At 39.9% G+C, this 21,910-nt stretch overlaps 1 protein-coding gene across 8 annotated transcripts in view; it reads right to left on the bottom strand.

Moving 5' to 3' along the window:
* Positions 1-14,294: 14,294 nt before the first annotated feature.
* HAAO (3-hydroxyanthranilate 3,4-dioxygenase) overlaps positions 14,295-21,910 on the bottom strand; it is a 69,047-nt gene continuing 61,431 nt past the window's right edge. For 3 of the 8 annotated variants that reach the window (XM_068939697.1, XM_009668907.2, XM_009668908.2), the window contains one exon: positions 14,296-18,299. In XM_068939697.1, the coding sequence (XP_068795798.1) occupies positions 18,243-18,299 (57 nt within the window). In that variant the 3' untranslated portion in view covers positions 14,296-18,242. The other 5 variants (XM_068939699.1, XM_009668909.2, XR_011140395.1 and 2 more) reach the window with 4 other exon arrangements.

Raw genomic sequence — 21,910 nt, 5'->3', positions numbered from 1 at the left:
TTCAAGCGTATCCTTAGAAATAAAGCTGTCACAATATTCAAGATCTTGTCATCTCTTATTGCTCAAAATATAAAAGTACCCTTCAAAACATCAAAGTAGATGAAAAGCTAATGGGATAACAATAGAACATCAGATTTTCTACTTTCATAATACCTTTTTAATCCAGAGATTGCCTATGATCCTAAACTTAGGTCAAGGAAATAGCACAAGCCTGCAAGTGGTAGGAAGCACTTAATTTCGTATGGTTTGATTCTGGTATTTGAATACTTTAGGCCGAAGTTTACATATACAAGGCATATCATTAAGTTGGTTGATCATGACGGTAAGATACTTTGGGCAAAGGCTTATAATTGCTTTTGCAGAGTTCTGTAAAGACTCATGGTAATATTAAATGCATAAAGAGAACAAGTCCGCGTATTATGTTTCAGAATTTTTAAGAAGCAATGATTACTCTCTGTAAATATCTTTGCATCAGTGTAATGAACTCCTTTCTTAATGAACTCCTTTCTTTTATTGGTGGCCACATTAAAAGAGTTAGTGTAAATATTTCTAAGAAACAGTTTAAATCTCTGAAATTCAACATTCAAAAAATACATTAGAGATAAAGTATTGTGCCCACATGAAGTTCCACAGAAGCTGAACTGATCATTTTTATTGTTGGTAATGCACCAATAAATGTTTCTATTTCACAGACTGGAAACAGTCGTCTACCCGAAGGGGAGAAGCACAAATAGTTGTCATTACTCCAAAGCAGAGAATATTTATTTTCTGTGTTGGAGATAATCAATCCCCATATCACATGATACTATTGTATCCAAATCAGTTACGTCACAGAATGGCAGTAAAGGGACGGTAATGGTTCTGTCGTGGTACGAATGTTTCTTCCTTTCAAAACGAGTGTCTTGTCTTTGCCTTGTTTGTTGACAAATGTGAGGGAGACAGTTTATTACCGAATAACATGGCATTCTCTCTTCTCTAAGTTACATTTCCTTATCTAAACCCAGCTTTTGTTCAGCAGAGCTTTGCGTGAAGCAAGGAATGGCTTTGCCTAGCAAAACACTGAGTTGCATCCCGCAGGCTACACTCCTACCATTTTGCAGATTGGGGAAGCCTTTGTATGTTTATATTCTGTTGTACTGCTAGTAAACGAGAATTGTAAAGACATGAGCCAGGGAAACATAAAGCTTCCCCTCCCACCCCCCCGCTCTCTTTTTTAAAATATTCATTGCAGCAGCAAACAAAAATTCAAATGCTATATTGCCTGAGACCTCCCCAATCCAGACCTAATTTCTTAAACTGATTAACATAGCTGACCCTGCGTTGAGCAGGAGGGTGTACTAGAAGACTTGAGGTGCCATCCAATGTGAGTAATCCTATGATCTTTTTAAATTTTATTTTAAAAGTACTTAAAGACACTTTTAATTAAAAATTGAATAAAATATTAAATGTGCTGTTTCACTCAAAGCTTACTTTATTTTTGGCAGGAAGTTATAGCCCCCTTATAGCTGAAATGCTGGTGATTTTCAGAACTATATGCTGCATTTGCAGGTTGGTATGCAATCTCTTTGCGTCCCTTGATCAAAACTGTACGCTGAAATAAATTTAACCAGACAATATGTAGTTACAGGCCTGTAAGCTAAAGATATTGATCGTGAAAGTATGGAAAGCCTTCTAATGATGTAAAAAATACAGGCTCGGTGAGAGCCACGTGTAACTGGGCTCTTCAGCTAATGACGTTTCTAGCAGTATTGGGAGCTGATTACCTGGATGCAGGCCACCACTCCACACCACTGGTGCTACAGGGCAGGTAAGGACATCAAAATGGAGAGGGAAAGCAGAAGGAAACTTTGTGTTTCACCATGCCTTCAGCCCGCTGCTCGTGGGTGGGAACAGCTCTGAGGGCAGGTGGCCCTGAAACGGCCGCCCTGAGCTGGCTGCCCTCCAGGTGGGTTGCTGTGGAGGCTGAGGGGGCTCAGGTGGGTGGCTCAGGACTGCTGGCCTGGGCCTGGCCAGCTGATGTTTGTAATGCTGCACTCAGAAACCAGCACACAAATTGGTGCCTCAGTAAACTCTCCGGAGCTGGTGACGGACTGGTTGTGGCATGCTGCAGAGGTGTCTGATTTGTAGTGGATTTTTGGGTGATGCTGGTAGCCCTTGCTCCCCTTACTTCCCACTCCACCCCATGGCCTCCTGCTTTAGGGAAAAGCTTCTCAAAATCTGAAGCCGGTTCAGTTACTGTAGAGGGTTTGGCCTGGCTGTTCCTGTAGCGAGGTGTTTCTTGTCGACTCGGTGGGCAGCTAAGGGGAGCGGGTAGTGTTTTGTGCCTGCCTGATGGCCTGGCTGATGATGGATCGCTCCTGAAAGTCCATTACGAACCCACTGAGCGAGGACGGTTGCTTCAGGAAAATGTTCTGTAATGCAGGTAATTTTAATCCTCTGCCTGGAATGGAAAAAGTGGCCTTTCGATGGCGTAGCTCCATGGGACCCAAGCTGCTGGCCACGTTAGAGACCCACCTTGCAGCATTTTAAAGAGACTTCTTATACGTGAATTAGAACAGCTAATCAGAACCCCATAAGAAAAATTTGTCAAAACTAATTTATGCCTTTAAAAACTCCTCCAAACTCATTAGAAATCATTGCTATTTTTAAAAAGGAGTTTTCTGCTTGCATTCTGTTTTCTGAACCATTAGGAAGTATGTGAAGCCTATTCTCAAGCAATACGTGTAATTATAGAACACACTCTTTTCTGTGGCTGATTTATGACAAAGCTTTGAATTAATAATTTGGTAATCCATTATAAGAACTGTTTTAGAACTATTAAGAACAATATTGCTCAAACACACTTCAGATACAGTAAACATTCAGAAGAAACAGTAATAATCTTGGTAGGTGGCAAAGATGTTATAATTGGCCTTGGATTAAAAAATGCAGCTCAGGCACCCAATTTGTCTGCTACAGGTGGTCTGTCAGGTGTTAGAGGTTCTTGCCACTCAGACACATGCAATTAATCTCACAGAAATTGGTGAAATTTTATGTGGGAGTAAGTGAGAGAGAAAAAGATAAGTATTAACTAGGAAATGATTCCATTTAATGAAGTAGCCCACTTGCATTTATCTTGTTTCTACATTTCAAAGTGAATAAATAATTTTTACTGAAAGGACTGGTATGTGTGCATCTGTATTGTAACTTCTCTCTGCTAGCACATTATCACAGTAAGCTATGGTATAGCTTCTTTCTCCACCACTGTACTGCTCATGCAGTATTCACTGTTATTAAATTCACCCTTGTCAACAGAAATAGAAATAGTGGAGCATGCTGAATACAAAGTTAAATAGATAAATAGTTTCCCTAACCGATACAGGTGTTTGTATTTACATCCATAGGCTCTAAACAGTTGGGCTGATTGTACTTCATTTAGTCAATGTTGTTATTTTGTAGAAAAAGTATTTTTTAATCAAAACAAATATTTTCACAACAAGCATCTCGTTATCTTCAAAAATCCAAATGGTTGAAAATGCCAATATTGGCTGAAAATAAAATGTTTAATCCTGGAATTCTGCCACAGTGCATCATGGACATCATGGTTGTCTTTTCTTAGGTTATAATTCTCTTCTGCAGAGTGGGATCCCAGGCTCAATTAAATTATTCTTGATGTACTCTGACTACAGGCTTCTGTGACACACCTGGCCCCTCTCATGGTGAGAGAGCGCATGTTGCACCATTGAAAATGTTCTCCTGGAAGAAAAATATGTGAAGGAGACTAATAATATAAAATATTAGAACTACAGCTCCTCTGGATCGCCCAGTTGGCAATATTTCTGAAATATTTTGTTTTCCTCTGAAATAATTTTTGCTGTTAGGTTTTTTTGGGGTGGAAGGGGAATGGCAGTGAGGAAGGTAATGAGGAGTTCCTTATAAAATTGCTGATAGTTCTTTTTCATTGTTTTTCATTTTTCTTAGGGAAAAAGGGAAAAGCCCTTTCTTTTCCTTTCTACCAACTTGACTAGTCGGGTATTTAGTAGTCATGATTTAATAATGAAGCTATGTGACCTGTTATATTATGAATGTACGTTACTTAGTTCTCAGACTCAACAAATGAACCTTTAAAAATGCCTTTCACTTGAAACAATTTTTTAATCTCCTTATATATCTCAGCCATGGACCCAGAATTCATTTTCTGTGAATATTCCTATGAACAAAATGTCAAACATATGGATGTTTTAAAAAAGAAACAAAAAAGGCTGGTAAAAACATTAAATCACATTTCTAATTAGAAGCCAGTTGAATGCCTTTGGTGATGTTAATGCTGCTCACACAGTTGCACTGGCAACTCTTGGCAAGTATTTATTTTTAAAACGGTGACTACTCTGTGGCTGTGGTAGGGAACTGACTCAAAAGTTATATTTAATACTTGCTGAAAGGATAAGACTGTCTAAATGGATGAACTTGTGTGCATGTGCTCCAAGTTCAGATGTATATTCACTGAACTTTTATTACGGTGTTTTCTTCCCTGTGGGGAGGAAACCTGGTAAAATAAGGTGGAAAGGAGCTGTGGTCCAAGCCACCAATTTGAATGCACCATGGAAAGCATCTGTCCCCAAACCAGGTATAGCTGGTCATGTCCAGGAGCATTTCCCTCCTTTGCCCCTATCTTTGGAGAAGAAATATTACGGGGAGGGGATTGAAATGCACTTGTTCAAATACATACCATAAATTCACTGTATGAGTAAGCCATTTGATAGGTTTATATAAATCCTGGAGTGAATGAGATTTTGTTTGCAGGAATATTCGCAGAAGTTAGTGTCATGAATACATGTATCAGTCTGTATTCAACTGAAAGTATTACACAGCACCTCTGTGTTTTTTCTGGATAGCCTTGGGTTTTGCTGAGTAAGACATGTAAATTAGGTGACATAGCAGACACATAGTACAAACAATAAGCAGTAAATGCCCTGAAAAATTATAATAACAAGTACTTTTCAAGAAACCTGTGGTCTGATTTATATTCATAGATATAATTTATTGAATATCTCAAAAAAGCGAATCAGTAATTACTGAAAAATCTGCTCAAGGATCATTTGCAAAAAGGGAAAATTGCTGAGAAGTACTTCAATCACTGCAACATCTCACTGGTATTTGATGAGGAAAGAAGGCACAGTCAGCTGAAAGGTGATCGGTGTTCAGTGAAGTGAAATGCAGAAGTACTGGGTTCTCATCCTGACAGGATTTGAAACTTTGATATGTCCTTGAGTTAGTAGTTACTTTTTGTTGTGGTGTTTTTATCCTATCTGCTCCTTGGGAATGGACCTCTTCTTAATCTCTGGTATAATGCAAGCTGTAGATGATAACAAATGTATGACCTATACACTGTAAATAGCTCATCTGACTCTACCCACATTCGCCTGTACAGGTAATGTCACAATGACATCTAGAAGGAGAAATCACAGAATGACAGAATCACAGAATCACAGAATTCCAGAAATCTGGAAATATATGCTAGTGAAAGGAAAAAAACCTGAAGTCAAACAATAAACACAGTCTATGCAATAGCTGTAGCGTGGTTTAGTAACATGTGCAACAGCCATCCTTTCCAGATTAAAGAGAAAAAGTTATTTGTTGGGTGTCAGGATGATCAATGGGTTGTTTTTGCATTATGTCAGCACAGCTTTTTATCAATATGTTGCAGCATTGAATCAACATGTTGCAGTTCCTTAGCACAGCCATGAAGAGAAACAGGTTGTTAGCCCAGTAGAAGGAACCAATATTTTTCTCATCTAAGACACCTTCAATTATTACAGTGAATAAGCAGCCTGGAGACATGTTTTCCAAAAGCTAGCTTCTACCCTGTGCTTACAGAGAAACAAAGAACAGAGAAAAAGCTTTCCTGACAGCTGTTCCAGGTGAGGATTTGTCTTTGTCTTGGATATGTACAAACTGCCTCAGGGTTTTCTCACTGAAAGGATTTAAGTGGTAAAGTCAATGACAAATAGAGCCTGTGTTGAAGGGACATCATGCCATAGGAGCACAGAAAAACATGGGTTGGAAGGGACCTCTGGATGTTATCTGGACCAACCCCTGCTCAAAAAGGGCTAAATTAGAACAGTTTATCCAGGGCATTGTCCAGTTGGGTTCGTTTGTGAGCGTGCCTATTTTGGATTAAGTCGATCATCTGCCATTTGATCGTTTGCACGGGCAATCTGAGTAGGAGTTTAGATGTGTAAGGTATATCTAGACAACAGAAGTGAGGCCTGTCCAGAACGTGCTGCAGGAACTTGTTCGTTCTGATTTTCTACTTTCCCTCTTCCTTATGAAGGAATCACAGAGGGCAGATGATAGAGGAGAAAGAGGCCAGGCTGGTTGTCACAGGAGCATCATGACCTTGCCTGGATCCAAAGTTGAGTAGCTGAGTATAATGAGTTATGGCTGACAGGACAGTGCAAACTAGAACTGAGTGTGTTCAGCCGTGGATCAATATGTTATATGAGCACAATGTTTGAAACTCCTGGAAAGACAGAGGGTGATATCGTTGCATATTAATTTGACCAGTGGCCTATTCCAACATCTGGCTATAAACCACCCCAGTAATAGAGATCTGTGGAAATATTGCGGTGCAAACACTCAATACTGTGCAGAAGCAGAGGACCAAGGTGGAACGGTTACATGTTGGTGCCAAGCTGCTATCTACCACCTGACACTGAGTGTGGTCGGAGCCGGTGTCACATTTCCCCTGAGCTAAACTGCGTCAGCTCACTGGAGTGGTCTCAGTTTGCCTATATGCTTGTGAGTGAGTGTAAAGCTTTTCTGGGCGCAGTCTATCCCTGGCTTGGTCCACTTAATAATTCAGCTTACCAGTGGTACATTTTCCCCTGTGACAGTGATATACATCTGACTCTGAGGATGTCATGGAGTCCAGATGCAGCTGGCTCACATACATTCAGGCTCAGGAGCTAGAAGGTGCTATTTGGTCTTATGTCTTGAGCTTCAGGCGTAAGGACTAAGCAGTTTCCCTTTGGAGACATTCCCTGTATGTGACTAGTGATCCTATTTCCCAGCAGGCCTTCCTCACTTTGTGGATTAGTAGCTTGCAGTACAGCTTTTTGGCTGCTGTAAACTATGACAGTGGGCTAGGCTGCTGTGGGATGCTCAAAGATGAGCAGATGTAGATTAGCTGAAAACTACTTTTGTGTGCAAAATAAGCATGCATTTGTGCCCCCTCGTCTTGGAAACAGTCTGCTTGGCAAAGATGTCATTTTAACTTTAGCTGAACTTGCATCCCAGAAATCTTCCTTTCTTTCTCAGTTAAGTGGAAAGCTTATAATTAATTCAAAACTCTAAGGACTGTGTTACGAATAAAAGCCTATTCTCTTTGCTTTAAGTCTTGTATATTTAGCTTTAGGGCAGAAGAAAGCAAAGCATGTGTAAGAAACTTCAAAAACAGATTGCTAGCTTGACAGGGATATTTTCTGTTATTGTTTTACAGTAATAAATGCTTCAAAAAACATGCAAGCAAGTTTCTGCATTTGTTGACCAGGGCGAGTAAAAAGTAGCTAGTTTGCCCCTCTGCAAGTCCTGAAAAATTGCAGGTAATATAGGCGTATCCTAAAACATAGCTGAAGCACCTGTCATCAACTTTTTTAAAGTCTGACTCAGACTGAATGGTAGTAATCTGTAGGCATTAGGAAAACTGTATCCTGCCAAATAGAATGAGTGAGTTTTAATTTTACACAATTATGTACAACTACAGAAAAAAAGTATTCTTAGTATACTAAGGACAATAAAGCATTCCATGAGGAAAACAAATATTTGGACAGCTGTTTAGCAGAGAAAACTCACTGCATACCAGAATTGTGATAAACCTGATCAGTGGTTGCCAAACTTCTTGGAACAATGCTCACTGCATCTTACTCTGTACTGGCTGAAAGCCAAAAATACAGGGCATAGTAAGGGAGGAGTTCTCAACAGTTCAAAATACTCCTTAAAAAAAAAATCAAAAGATTCCATACTATCAGTCATTATTTGATTAACTTCATTTCCCAGCACAGTGTGCAAGGTTACAACAAATGAGAACAGCACTCAATTCTCTCTGCTCAGTGGCCAAATAAAAAAATAGTATGAGATAAAATTAAATATTACAGAAGAATCACTTTATCACCAAATATAGGCGCTAATCCCACACACAAATGAAGGTCTTATGGAAATCAACTATAGCTCTGACCACGTGTGGGATGTTAAGTTAACCAAAAGAAACAAATGTGCTTGTATTGTGTTTTTTAAGCAGCTTCTCTTTTTAAAGCATTGTGTCTGACTCTAATCTCATCATGTCAGCATAAGGTAGATTTCATTCAGTTGGAAGAAGATCAGATCAGCCTTTTATAGCAATATGGCATAGCGTTTCCTTCTGGAATTTTAAAATGAAAATTAAAACTGAATGGTAGTTCTGAAAGTATCCACAATGAGCCTCTCTGACAAGAATTGTTGCTCATCTGTAGCAGTTTTCATGTAGCAGCCTACCAAGGAATTAATTTTGCAACAACAGTTTGAGGTAGAAATGCTTGTAAAAATAGAGTTAAATTACTTTTTGCAACAAATCCATTCTTCCCCATGACAGTTTTCAAGAAGATCACCTACAAGTCTGAAGTTGTTCTTACCATCCCTAGCCACTGAGTTCACTTATTTAGCTTTGGAATAAGTAGGTGAAGTTAACTGTATTTCTCCTGCTGTTGATGGTTTCGTGGTAATGTTTTCAGCTCTACAACTATTGGCTGCTCTGTGATAGTTTAGAAGTTTCAAATTAAACTTTGAACTTGGGCCAGCTTTATCACTGATACAGTTTGACCTTGTTCTATTAACTTTGCAGTGTTGACTGTCACTAGAGGACAAGATGACACATAATTTGTAACATTTATGAAGGCAAAAAGAGTTCAGCCCTTATAAAAATTCAGAACACTGCAATCTTTAACTGAAGCATCTGTGAATTCTGATGATAAGTAACCTCATCTCTCACTGAAAGTTACAAGCATGCCCCAGGGAGTAAACATAAAAAAAAAAAAAAAAGTCAACTGTGTTAACGCTGAGTTAACACGAGGTTAATCAATGTTAACAGAACTGAACTGCTGCTTGGGAAAATACTGTGAAGCCATAGCTGGCTAGGCAGAAGACCCCTATAAAAGTGGTATTCTCAGCCTGTTTTTTGCATGATCCAAAAAAGATAACTCATACCATGATATATGCTTTCTGAGAGAAACTGGCTTTGTTATTTAGTCGTTTTCTAAAGATTATTTCATTAATAATGAAAACAATGGACTCTGATTTTAAGTTCTTACAATCTGCTATTCAGTGCATTTTTGATGCAAAATGTTCATTCTACACTGGATATTCAGAGGAGGAAACATAGATTTAGGTATTTGATTAAGAAACTTGGCCTGATTCTAGTTTGTGACAATCAAGTCATGGAAAATTAATTTTATTCTCTTTCCGGAGAAGGCAGAACTTACACTAGGAAAATGAAAAGCCAGTTTCTGATCTCAGTATCTGACTGTCAGTCTGGAGTGGGCCCATGACTTCAAAGCCTTGCTTCGCTTTCTCTGCCAGCGCTCCATCTGTTCACCTCTGCTCTGACTTTATTATTTTGTCGTCTTCTGCTTCATACCTCGCTGCCTCTTCTGGTACGTGTCCTGTGCCTGGACCAGCCCTTCTTTTTGCATGTCAAGCATATAAACTACGTTACTGAAAGTGCTTGTAAAAAGCTATTTCTTATACCTTGCTTTTCATCACATACTTCATTTCACAAATTAATTTTTGACTCCATTGAAGATAATTGCAAAACTCCCGTTGGCCTCTTGAGAGACAGGATTCATTTCCTGTGTCTGGATTTGTCTAAGAGAGATTGAAAAGTATTTGGGGTAGAGACAACTGGATAGATTTCCGATTCCTATGGTGGTTCACTGGCCAGATTTTTAATTTTTCAGAGTGTTTAGCTCTTCTGTAAAGATTTTTCTGCTCCTGTTAAGTGAAATAGGTCCCTCTGAAACTGAGACTTTTTGATTGCTAGGCATCTTTAAAAAACAGTGTTTCCAATTTTTTTTTTTTTAAGTCCCTGTAAAGCACCATGAAAGTCTATTTTATGATTTAATAGGCTATTGTTCTTATTTATTAAACAACTGAGAGCAGTCTGGCTTTATATATGCCATTATACTAACGCTTTTTCTTTAAATACATTTCCCCTAAAATGTCCAAAGACCCCTGCGAGCATGAAATGTTCTCACATTATGCAGTTGGATAATTGTGGTGGAGAGATACTTTAACCCAGCAATTTCAAACCTGTGTTCCTAAAGAAGTAAACCTTAAAGACTCTCTGCTTTGCATTAGTTTCAGAGGTAATAACATTTACACTCCAATTCACCCTACCTACCATCATCAATTTAGCTAAGGCACTGTATCAACAATTGTGTCATGCTAAATTTCCTCTGCATTCAGTAGGTAGAGAGAAGCAGCCTAAGGAGATGTGGCTCCCTGTCTGTGATATGTGTCACCCTCTGGATGTGCTGCTGTCTCTCTCCAGAGACTACAGTAGAGTTTATGGTGACTACAGTCATAATCTGGGCATCTCAGGTGAGATGAAGCCTTAGTGTCCCACAAAATCAAAGCATTAGCTGAATATACACAAAATTCGATGAGCTTGAGCTCAAAACTCTGAGGCTACTTGACTTACCCAAAGTTTTACTTGGTGGAAAAAGACTGTAAATATTAACAAAGGATTCTCTCATACTCTTTTGTTCTCTAAATGGTGGACCATGATGCCTATCTAAACCACACTGTGTATTTTCTGTGTACATACTATCTGATATTCAGGAGTGACCACAAGCTCAAGTCTCATCAAAGTCATTATGAACTTTGTGTGAGCAACAGCTCTCAAACTGAGTCCATGCATCAGAACTGTCACTTACCTCTACGTTTCATTGTTCAGCCAACTTTTTTTTACTGAAAAAGTCAAAAAGCACTACTTTTAGTGACTAGACATCAGGAGTAACAGAGGGCCTGCAAAAACAAACCTGAAGTATTTTTTCCTTCATAACATGAATATTTTGAGAGAATTTTTCTACAACTTTTGCTGAACTCTTGTTTTCATCTCCTACAGGAACAGGAAGCTGTCCGAATAGATGTAGCATTTTTTGTATCAATTTATGAGCACTGGACTTGAAGCGCAATACAGAATTGGTTCAGGCACACTGACTATTTAGCTATGTAAGGGCAATTGAAGTTTGAAATAAGGGAACTACAGTACCAACAGTTTTTGCAATGATTTTCACAATGCTAATCAAAATAAACAGAACAGCAGATGATATATATACGAGCACAATGACTATTAGCATTTTCATATCTCCTTGAACTGTGTCCCTTTCAGCCATAATTCTTTGCTTCAGCGTCAAGATAATGTGGAAAGTACAGAAGAAAGTGATACGTAAAAGCAGAAAAAATTTTAAGAAAAAGATGAAGTTCCATAAAACTGCTGTATCTTTCTAGTCAGGTATGTAATTTTGACAAGTTTGTCGCCATGAAAAACTTCCATGGCAATGACATGTAGGTACCGCAGTAATCCAGAATGTAATTGCTATTTTTAAGGCACAGGCTATTGATATTTTATTCAACAAGTGGTGCAGAGGAACCACTTTATAGGAACTGATCTAATATGATGACAGGGAGAAATATAATGCTCACTATCCTGTTCTATAGCAATATGAACAGATTAAAACTGCTGAGAAATTTGCTAGAAGTCCAATAGTCTTTTTTCAGGTAATAGTGTGTTAAGAAAATTTCCACTGTACTCTAGTTTTCTGCAGACGAAACATGCAAGGTCACATGCTCTGCAAGCAGAACATCTTCTCTGACCTTGCCGCAGCCTTGTTTTTCATACGTCGTTGAAGACTGCAAAGAAACCAGTTTAATCCAGCCAGCAGTACAGAAGTTGTTCAAGGGCAACACCAGAAGAGGTGCAAATCAGCTAATGCATAATCATAAGATGGACCGTTTAAGGCTGGAACGGAACTATTTCATGCTGTAACATGGCAAGGGGATTGGTAAAACTAAGAATCATGGTTAGATCTGATTCGTGATGTAAAATAAAGTATTCAATACATATCAATTTGCTTAAAAACTGTAACAAAAAGCTATTCCGGGTCCCTTCTTGTCCTCCCAGCCAAGAGGCACCTTATTGCTAGCAATAAACTTAGCAGCTTAGAAATCTGACTCCTGCTGCTCATTACCGGTGCCCGCGAATGAACAGAAGAGAAACAGAATAGAAGAGAAAAAGATAATTTTAACAACTGCATATAAAAGGACAGATTGATCGTCAGTAAGAAATCAGCAGTAATTAAGCTGAATGGCTGTATGATACTTGGTGATGAATAAATATGTGGTGAGGCAATGCCTGTAAATCAAAAGATGCTTAAAGCAATGCTACCGCCAAGTACAGGGCCAAGAATTATCGGAGCTATATGACGTCCACTTGTCATTGTGCTTGTTGCTGCAATTCTGGAGCTTCTCCTGGCTTCCTTGTTGTTGTTGTTGTTTCTCAATGTCTGCTACCCACAGTCAGATGGTAAATTGAATCGCTTTCTAGCCAAAAGTCTGTGAAATGAGCTGCAGCGGAAGTACAGTGAAGTTTCAAGATGTGGCATATTTGTATGCAAATTATGAGTCACGCTTAGTATGATGGACTCGTTCAAACTGTTGAGAGATATCTCAGTGACTAGTGAAATACTTGCTCAGATAAGGCAGTGCCCCAGCACGCAAAACCTGACAGTACTGTTCTTAGGTCTCCAGCTAAGCTGCATTCAGACTAGAACCATTACTTTTACTCTTGCTTTCTTTCAGTCTCATTCAGTAAGAATTGGTCCAGGTCGGTACAAGTGCCTCCCTTTATTCACGATACCAAATCTGTAGGTGTGTGTATTCATTAGTCAACGAGCAAAACATAATCATTGGAATCACATTCATCAGAGCATATAGGCATCCAACTTCCTTTTGAAATACACTACCATCCATTAATCTTTGTGGCTGTTCGGTACTCGGTTTCTAAAGGCACAATGAGCAGCTGTATCACAGGGAAGGCACTCTGTAGCTAAGACGCCTACTCACAGGGAATCACAGAATCACAGAATCGTTTAGGTTGGAAGGGACCTCTGGAGATCATCTAGTCCAACCGCCCTGCTCAAGCAGGGTCACCTAGAGCATATTGCCCAGGATCACATCCAGACGGCTTTTGAATATCTCCAGCGAAGGAGACTCCACCACCTCTCTGGGCAACCTGTTCCAATGCTCTGTCACCCTCACAGTGAAGAAGTTTTTTCTCAGGTTCAGATGGAACTTCCTGTGGTTCAGTTTCTGCCCATTGCCTCTTGTCCTGTTGCTGGGCACCAGGGAGAAGAGGCTGGCCTCATCCTCTTGACACTCCCCCTTCAGATACTTGTACACGTTGATGAGATCCCCTCTCAGTCTTCTCTTCTCCAGGCTGAACAGGCCCAGCTCTTGCAGTCTTTCTTCATAGGAGAGATGCTCCAGCCCTCTAATCATCTTGGTAGCCCTCCGCTGGACTCTCTCCAGTAGGGCCATGTCTCTCTTGTACTGGGGAGCCCAGAACTGGACACAGTACTCCAGGTGAGGCCTCACCAGGGCTGAGGAGAGGGGCAGGATCACCTCCCTCGTCCTGCTGGCAACACTCTGCCTAATGCACCCCAGGAGACCCTTGGCCTTCTTGGCCACAAGGGCACACTGCTGGCTCATGTTTAACTTGTTGTCCACCAGCACTCCCAGGTCCTTCTCGGCAGAGCTACTTTCCAACAGGTCAACCCCCAGCCTGTACTGGTGCATGGGATTATTCCTGCCTAGGTGCAGGACCTTGCACTTGCCTTTGTTGAACTTCATGAGGTTCCTCTCCGCCCACCTCTCCAGCCTGTCCAGGTCCCTCTGAATGGCAGCACAGTCTTCTGGTGTGTTAGCCTCTCCCCCCAGTTTAGTATCATCGGCAAACTTGCTGAGGGTGCACTCTGTCCCTTCCTCCAGGTCATTGATGAATATATTGAACAAGACTGGACCCAGGACTGACCCCTGGGGGACACCACTAGCCACAGGCCTCCAACTTGACTCTGCGCCATTCACCACAACCCTCTGAGCTCGGCCATCCAGCCAGTTCTCAGTCCACCTCACTGTCCACTCATCTAGCCCACACTTCCTGAGCTTACCTAGGAGGATGTGATGGGAGACAGTGTCCAAAGCCTTGCTGAAGTCCAGGTAGACAACATCCACTGCTCTGCCCTCATCTACCCAGCCAGTCATTCCATCATAGAAGGCTATCAGATTGGTCAAGCATGATTTCCCTTTGGTGAATCCATGCTGACTACTCCTGATCACCTTCTTGTCCTCCAGATGCTTAGTGATGACCTTCAGGAGGAGCTGTTCCATCACCTTTCCAGGGATGGAGGTGAGGCTGACAGGCCTGTAGTTTCCTGGCTCCTCCTTCTTGCCCTAAGACTGCTTGTATCCCTCGTCAGGCGTATTGGTCTGCTCCTGGAAACAAAATGTTTAACCCTTCTATATCTTTTTTAATTTTAAATTTTCACTAATTAAACTTGTGGGTTTTTTTTTCCTTTTGCTCATTAAAACACCAGATTTTGGGGGAATCTTTCTAAGCCATTCACTCTTTATTCTGTTGGGTAGCGGACTTCCTTTGCCTGAGTATGGCCTTGTCTCCAAACAGCTGAATTTAAGCATGAGCAGGGGCATGGACTTAAGGGGTAGAGGTCGTCTTGACATAACTGGGGCTATCTAGTAGAAATGAGTTTTATAGACATGTCAGTACCTTGTGTAAAATAATATATTCTTATGTATTCATTTCAAAATATTGCCTTGTGGCATACCTCTTTGTTCTTGAGTTATCAGATGAAATAAACAAGAATAGGATTCTTTCTTTTCAAAGTATTTATCACAGTCCTTATTCCTTTCCTCTGGATGTAAAGAATTACATTTTTAAAGACTGTACCACAGCTGTCTGGAAACCAAAATAAATTCTGGAATTGAAAGACATCATTTTGAAATGGAATAAAAATTGACATGTTAATATTTGTCATATACCATGAGTTAAGACCTTTATTTTGAAGAAGAGAATAATAAAAAGGTGGCTTGTCCTTTACGAAACATTTCTGAAGTTCTCTAGGATGCTCAGAACCGCAGGAGTCTCTTACGTGGGTAGCTTAATAGCTGTGAAAAGCTGGGACAGTGTCCTAGGCTCCTGAGACCCTGGGAGTAGCCCTTACTGTCCCCTGCCTGCTCTGCTGCCTGTTCTGGGTGCCCAGAGAGCCCGTACTGGCGAGGGCTCACTAAGCTGAGCTCTGAAGGAGCAGCCCATGGGATGAGCAAGCAACATTCAGTATGTCAGCCAGATGTAATTGGCCCTGCCCCTATGTCACTCGAATCTTAACTTCCAGGCCAACTTTTATGTAGGAAAGCAGCATTTAGGGGAGAACAATTTGCCTGCCCTTTCTTCCTAGCGGTACCTTTGTATTTTGTATTCTGGTCCATTTAATTTTTCATCTGTTGCTCTAGTCAACTAATTAAGAATTGTGACATGGTTCTGTGATGGAACAGTTATAAACCATAGGCTTTTTCCAGTGTCTTGCACATGACCCTTTGGGGGTGGGAATTTGCTCTCTGTTACTCTTGTGATGCAGTGTTATGCATGCAGTCATGGTCTGGGCTGGTCCCAAGGAAGATGGAACTCAGTACTGCTGTATGGATTTAGTTTGTGGAGCACTTTTACAAATCAGCAAAAGGAAATTGCTCCATAAATTTGAGATAACAGTAATGTATTTGACATAACAGCAATAGAAAGGTTAAACTGAAGGGTTTCTTACCATAACCCATGGCTAAAACCTACAGCAGCATGTGTCTCTCATGCCCTCAACCCCTTTCAGAACTGTTACAGAAATTATTTGCTAGTAAAGAAGCTTACATAATCCTGAAAGAGTTTATCAAGTTAATAGGATGGTTTAACTTGCAGGGGTTTTGACTTTCTTTGAACTGCTGTTGTCTCATTATATTTTAGACATACTGGGTTATAGTAATTCTTGATGAAACTTCCACACGTGCAAGTTACAGCTAACACAAAATTTCTGAAAAAAAAAAGTATATATATAAAATCTGTTTATTGACAGCTACCTTTGCGTAACGTCAGGCCAAATGAAGCACAACTACAATTGGACTGAAATGTGTGATTGGCAATCAGTGATCCTGGATGTAGAAAGCAGCGGTAGCATTCAGAACTAGCCTCAGAATAGGTGTGTTTTTGCTGATCAGACTTTTAAAACTAATCTTGGGAAAAGTGTAGATGCAAAATAGCATTCCTAGGGGTTTTGATCACTCATTTCAGAACCATGCACATGTGTGTGTGTATAGAATAGATAAAAAACTTAGAGGATGGTACCCAGAACATTTTGTAATAATGATATTCTACTCTATTTATTTCTCCTGTTCTTGTTAGTCCTCTCAGTATTGCTAATTTAGAAATAGTTGTGAAGAAATATATTGCCCTGGAGTGTTAGGCAGAGCAAGCGTTAAGAAGCATTAAAACTAGCTAATTTTGGCGTATTACTATTCCTCTTCTTCCAGTACTGACAATAAAAGAGTAACCCTAATTAACACAGGAAGTGACAGAAGGGACTGCATAGTACCAATCAATAAGGTTAATTTTGTGCACATAAATCCCAGTACAAGTTTTTGAATGACAAATTGTCCTCTTAATTGAAATGAGTTTGGCTGTGAGAGGGAGAGAGAGACAGAATGATAGTGATACAAGTAACTTCTCTTGTTTTAAGTGTCTTCATATCTGCATAGTTCTAATGCAAATATAAGCATCACAGAAAACACATGATAATCTAGAATTTTCTAGCTCTCTCTTAGGCTTTTTTTTTTTTTTTTAATATGTTCCTGGATAGGGAGGACAGAGAGATAATCTTTTCTTTCCCAGTCTGGGAACCATCTGAAGCAGTAAGCACCGTTTCTGGACTTCCACGATAAGGCTGCCTTGAATAAGCAGTTCTGGTTTTCATGAACTCTAGAAAGGAAACCAATGTCTAGCAGCATAAAATTTAACCTGACATTCTGGCTGCAGAATTGCTGTGCAGGAGGTGCTGGGGAGTCTTTGCTTCACAAGCCTGTTTGGTCCTTCAGATACAGGCTCACAGTTGATTCAGCTGGTGTGGCCAGGTGGCCTTGTTAGCCTGAAAAGGTAAGTTAGGGTAACCTGGGCAATGGCTTGCCAGATGTCAGAGAGAAACAGAAGGGTTAGTCTAAAGAGAAGCCTCTAAAATAGAACAGCTCTGATTTGATTGATGTAGTTATTAACCTATGAGAGATACTATAACTCTGTTTTTTGAGTCAAAGAAGCCGGTGCCAGGGCCAGAGGCCATGGTAAGAAGTAAAAGTAGTCATTGTTTCTTGTACTTAAAGCGTGGCTGATTTCTTGCTTCGTTTGCTATTAGATGCTTTTTTGAGGGCGAAACAGAAATTGAGCAGTGCTATTCCTAGTTGTCTGAGCTTTATGCTTTGATTTTTTTTTTTAATGACAATGAATGGTATCCTTTTGGACTGTGTTTTTCTTCAGTTACAACAGCATAAGGCAGTGTGACCTTAACTTCCAACCACATTGGGGGCTATAAACAAAAAAAGAGTAATGAAAATTGTCTCTGTTTCTATCAATTTTGTGTTTTAATTGCTTCTTCAACTCTAAATTAGTTTGTTCACATTACAAATTGGATAAAGGCACCTTTTATTTTGGACAACTATGCTTGCAACCAGCAACTAATATTTATATTTTTGAAAAAAATAATAAAAAGGATGGATAGTTCCAGATCTTCACAGATGTTAGTAGTTTTACTACTGCACCACGCAGTGTGACAGATGTCTGACATGTCTAGCTGGTTGGCTGGTTTGTGTCTGGTACATTCCTCCTCCTGTGCCCAGAGTTGTGTTACATTTAAATTGGTTTGCTTCCGTGCAAAATTGCTTTGCTTCATTTTGTAAAGAAAAGCATATGTTTTCCTTGGAGTTTTAGGGACTAGGATTTTTGTTTGTTTGTTTGTTTGTTTGTTTTTTGTTCTTTGGTCTTGTGATGTAGTTTTTATCTGGTACATATATACCTACTGTCCTACTTCAGATGCTCCACGTGCAGGAGACCGGAAAGGAGGAAGTCATTGTAGTGCCATCAGTCTGTAACATCTTGGAAACTCTGTCTTAGCTGAATCGCTCTAGAAAAGGAGAGAAATTCAGGAATGTGAATGAATGTAGAGAGGCAATGCCTGCCTCTCCTGTTTAGGGCCTGCCAGAAGAAGTTGGACCCTTGCTGTAGTGTAAGACATCTGTACCTGCTTGCTGCCAAAATGCGCAGAATACTTGTGGCAACTAGATATTGTGAGAGTATAGAATACACAGAACTGCATTCAACTATATTTCAACTGCAGTTGCAATTGCAAAAGAGTGGAGAGTGGCTTTTTGTTCATATATGTGTCTTGGGACTGGGGGTTTGGAGCCCATGCTCTCCAAATGCAGTGACTGAACATTTGCATATCCTGTCCCACTTTGCTACACCCGGAGCCCTTCCTGTCCAAGGAGACTCTCTGAGTAGTTTGTCATTTTTATTAGGTTTTTGCTTGAGGATGGGAAACAGGATTTTGGACTGTAGTTTGGCTGTATGTAAACACTGTTCAGTTTTTGTGTCATTATTACAGCTGTTTGCATTAACTGAGTTTTTAATAAAAGCCCAAGCAATTCACACAGCTGGTGTTCTCTTAGGGTAGTCATAGCCTGAGGTCATTATGGTTTTCACAGGCAACTTTGCATCTTTTCTATTTGCTCTTTGCTTTGCTTTGTTTGTTCCTTGTGTTGCTTTTTTTCCTATAGGTGCACCAGAGAGTAATAATTGTTTGTTTTCTTCCTCATTTACTTGTTTGTAGAGGGATTGTGTACCCTTCTGATCATTCCAGTGCTTATTTCCTCTATGTCTCTCTCCTCAGATCATTCCAGTGAAAGGGATGTAATGTGGCTTTTCTAACTGCTGGCCTGCTGATTGCTTGTTGTAGTCTATTTTCTGTTTTCTCCTGTTGATTCCATCTGTAATGCCATTGATTTTTGCTCCCTTTCCAAATTAGACTTTGGTTAATGCAGACCTCTCAAGCCTCTTTTCTCCTGCCATATGTGACACAGAACTAATCAGTGTAAAAGACTGGACAGGCCTTATTTTTTAAGTGCTCCTGCCAAAGCATCACACAGAAGCCATCAGACAAAATGTAATATTCCAATTTCTTTCTGGTTTCTGGGTGAGAAGCAAGAGTGAAGCACAGGCAAGTAACTGTAATTCCCAGGACACAAAGTGGTCCTTAGGACACGATAGCCTTGCTAGCATTTTAGCTCCATGGGTTGGTGCCCTACTGGGCATCAGTGGGATCAGTGAACACCATCAAAAGGCTGTGGCTAGTGCCCTGCCACGTTTGCTCCCAGGGAATCCCTGGAAGTTCACCACACATCTTCCAAGGCCTTCAGCTGGTCTGAATCTATCAGTGAACTTGCCGGCACTGTATATTGCAGTAAACTGCAGCTTGTCCCTGAATTGCTTTTCTGTTATTTACTAGATTGTCAGTTACTGGTTATCCTTACCTCAGTTTCAGAAAGCTCAGTATCACTATTTCAGTTTCCCTAAATGTTTGTTTGTTTAGCTGAGCTGTATTATTGTCTTGCTAGATAACGGTAGAATCCAAATCACATGCTTCAGCATCTAAGCTGCAAAATAATGACAGATGATAGGTAGCATGATCTTGTCCTTCTGATACTCAGAGTATATGAACACTTGCTGAAAATCGTTATCTTCCTGTAATAACATCTTCACATATCAGTGAAGCCTGAAGAACATGACTCTCTCAAAGACGGGGATGGCTTTTAGGACCAAGATCCTCATGAAGGTACATTTACTTCAGTTTATTTCAACAACAACAACAACAAAAAGTCAAATAACCACTGATGAGACTTCCTAAGTGCCGTGATCTGAAGGTTTAGTGTACACACAGTTTTTCTCCTGGCATAAAGGTTTTTGTCCCAGGTATGAGTGTTTTTTTTTCTCTTTCAACATATTTATTCCAGGTGAGACGTTCTGTGAATGAAATTGCACTGTAGTAATTTATTTTGCTTCTCATATTGGAATTAGCCTACAGTGTTGCTGTAATTGCATCAGTACTAGTGGATGGGAATAAAGCAATTCTTCTATGCACAAGCAAGCCCTAAATTATATATTTTCCCTAACATTTAATGTTATTGGAGATACTGGTAGTATTTCCCTTGAGGGAAGCTAGATAGAGTGAATTATTTCATGCTAAAAGTAGTACTACTCTTCTTCCTGCTGTGCTGTGACAAAAGCCACCTGACAGTTAATAAAATTCTTCTATCCTTCCTTTTGAAATGACATTTTCTTTCATTTAAGTCCTGAATACGTGAAAAACTTTAAGTCCTCCAAAATCAAACCTCAATTAGTTACACGCTAAAGGAGCTGAGGTTATCCAGTACTATAAAATCAAGAGAAGTATTATAGGAGTGCAAGTAAGTGAATTAATCTGAATTTTACAAATATATTGAAAAAGCCCTAGTTTTTCTGATAGAATCATTTTTAGGCATTTCTTAACTCCATGACCTCTATGCAGACAAAAGGAATCATTAGAAATACTTTTTCTGCACATCAACTTTATACCTGAACTATCTTTTCTGCGTTCAGAGGGAATTTAAAATTTAAGACTGCTTGAACTGACCTTGATGTAGTACTTCGACAACAACAGGTTTTTATCAAAGATCACCATGGATTTTGTTTTTCTTTTTAAAGAATAATTGAGATCTTCGGCTTTTGACTCCTTTTGAGTGAGCTAATTTGCATTCCTAACTCCTCTCCTTGGATTTATGTTCCACGAAGCTGTTGTTTAATAGATACCCAATATTTTCTTCACAGTGCGGCTGCGAACGTAGAACTCTTAGTAGTGGACAGGGTTGGATGGTGTTGCTTAGTCACAAGATGTCTGTGCTAAAGATAAGAAAGGAAGTACGGTCTTCTAAACTCTCTGAACACCATGTCTTGTCCATAAGAACTTTTTTTTTTCCACATTGGCATCTGTGGTATGGTTTAGCATGTTTGGATGTTCAGTACAAAAACAGGCTTTTTGGAAGCCCTGAACATGAGTATTATGCCTAATCATCCTGATAGCAAATCTGTGCAGAGTTGTGAAATACAAGGCAGTTTATGTTCTAATATATCACAGAGTAAATAGCTGGATAAGTCTTCAACTGGTGGAAGGTCCTGGTGGTTTCCTACAGGTTCTTACAAATAATGATTTATAATGATTTGGGGTGCATATTCTCTTTGCTCCAAATGTGAGACTAATATCAGTAGGGTACCAGTTGCGGTTTGCAGCAGCATGTCGGCCTGTAGGTCCTAAAGCTGTAGCCTCACTTTCCACTTTCATTTCTGTTGGATTAAGCACTTTAAAGGACCTGTAGTTCAGAGAAAGAGTGTGCAGCCAAAAGAGAACTACAGTGTAGGCTGACTTTTCTTTTTTTTTTCCAATTAGTTATTTTTTTTTCTTTTTAAAATGCAGTTTTCAGTCACACGCCTGGTCTGTGCCCTCATGTTGCACCTTGTGCGCTGATAACTCACCCTGCACCTTTTCCCCTCCCACACACCTTTACACTCCAGCTCCTCCACTGCTCCATCTGGCACTGTTCCCTGTAATAAAAATTGATGACTGTCTGACACAAATGGGAATGGAAAAACATATTTCAGTGGAGATGGGCTACAGAATGTATAATGGTGTCATGAACTTTAAGT

The sequence above is a fragment of the Struthio camelus genome, chromosome 3 (genome assembly GCF_040807025.1).
Source record: "Struthio camelus isolate bStrCam1 chromosome 3, bStrCam1.hap1, whole genome shotgun sequence".
NCBI classification, from domain to species: domain Eukaryota; kingdom Metazoa; phylum Chordata; class Aves; order Struthioniformes; family Struthionidae; genus Struthio; species Struthio camelus.
This window is presented reverse-complemented; position numbering and strand designations above follow the sequence as displayed.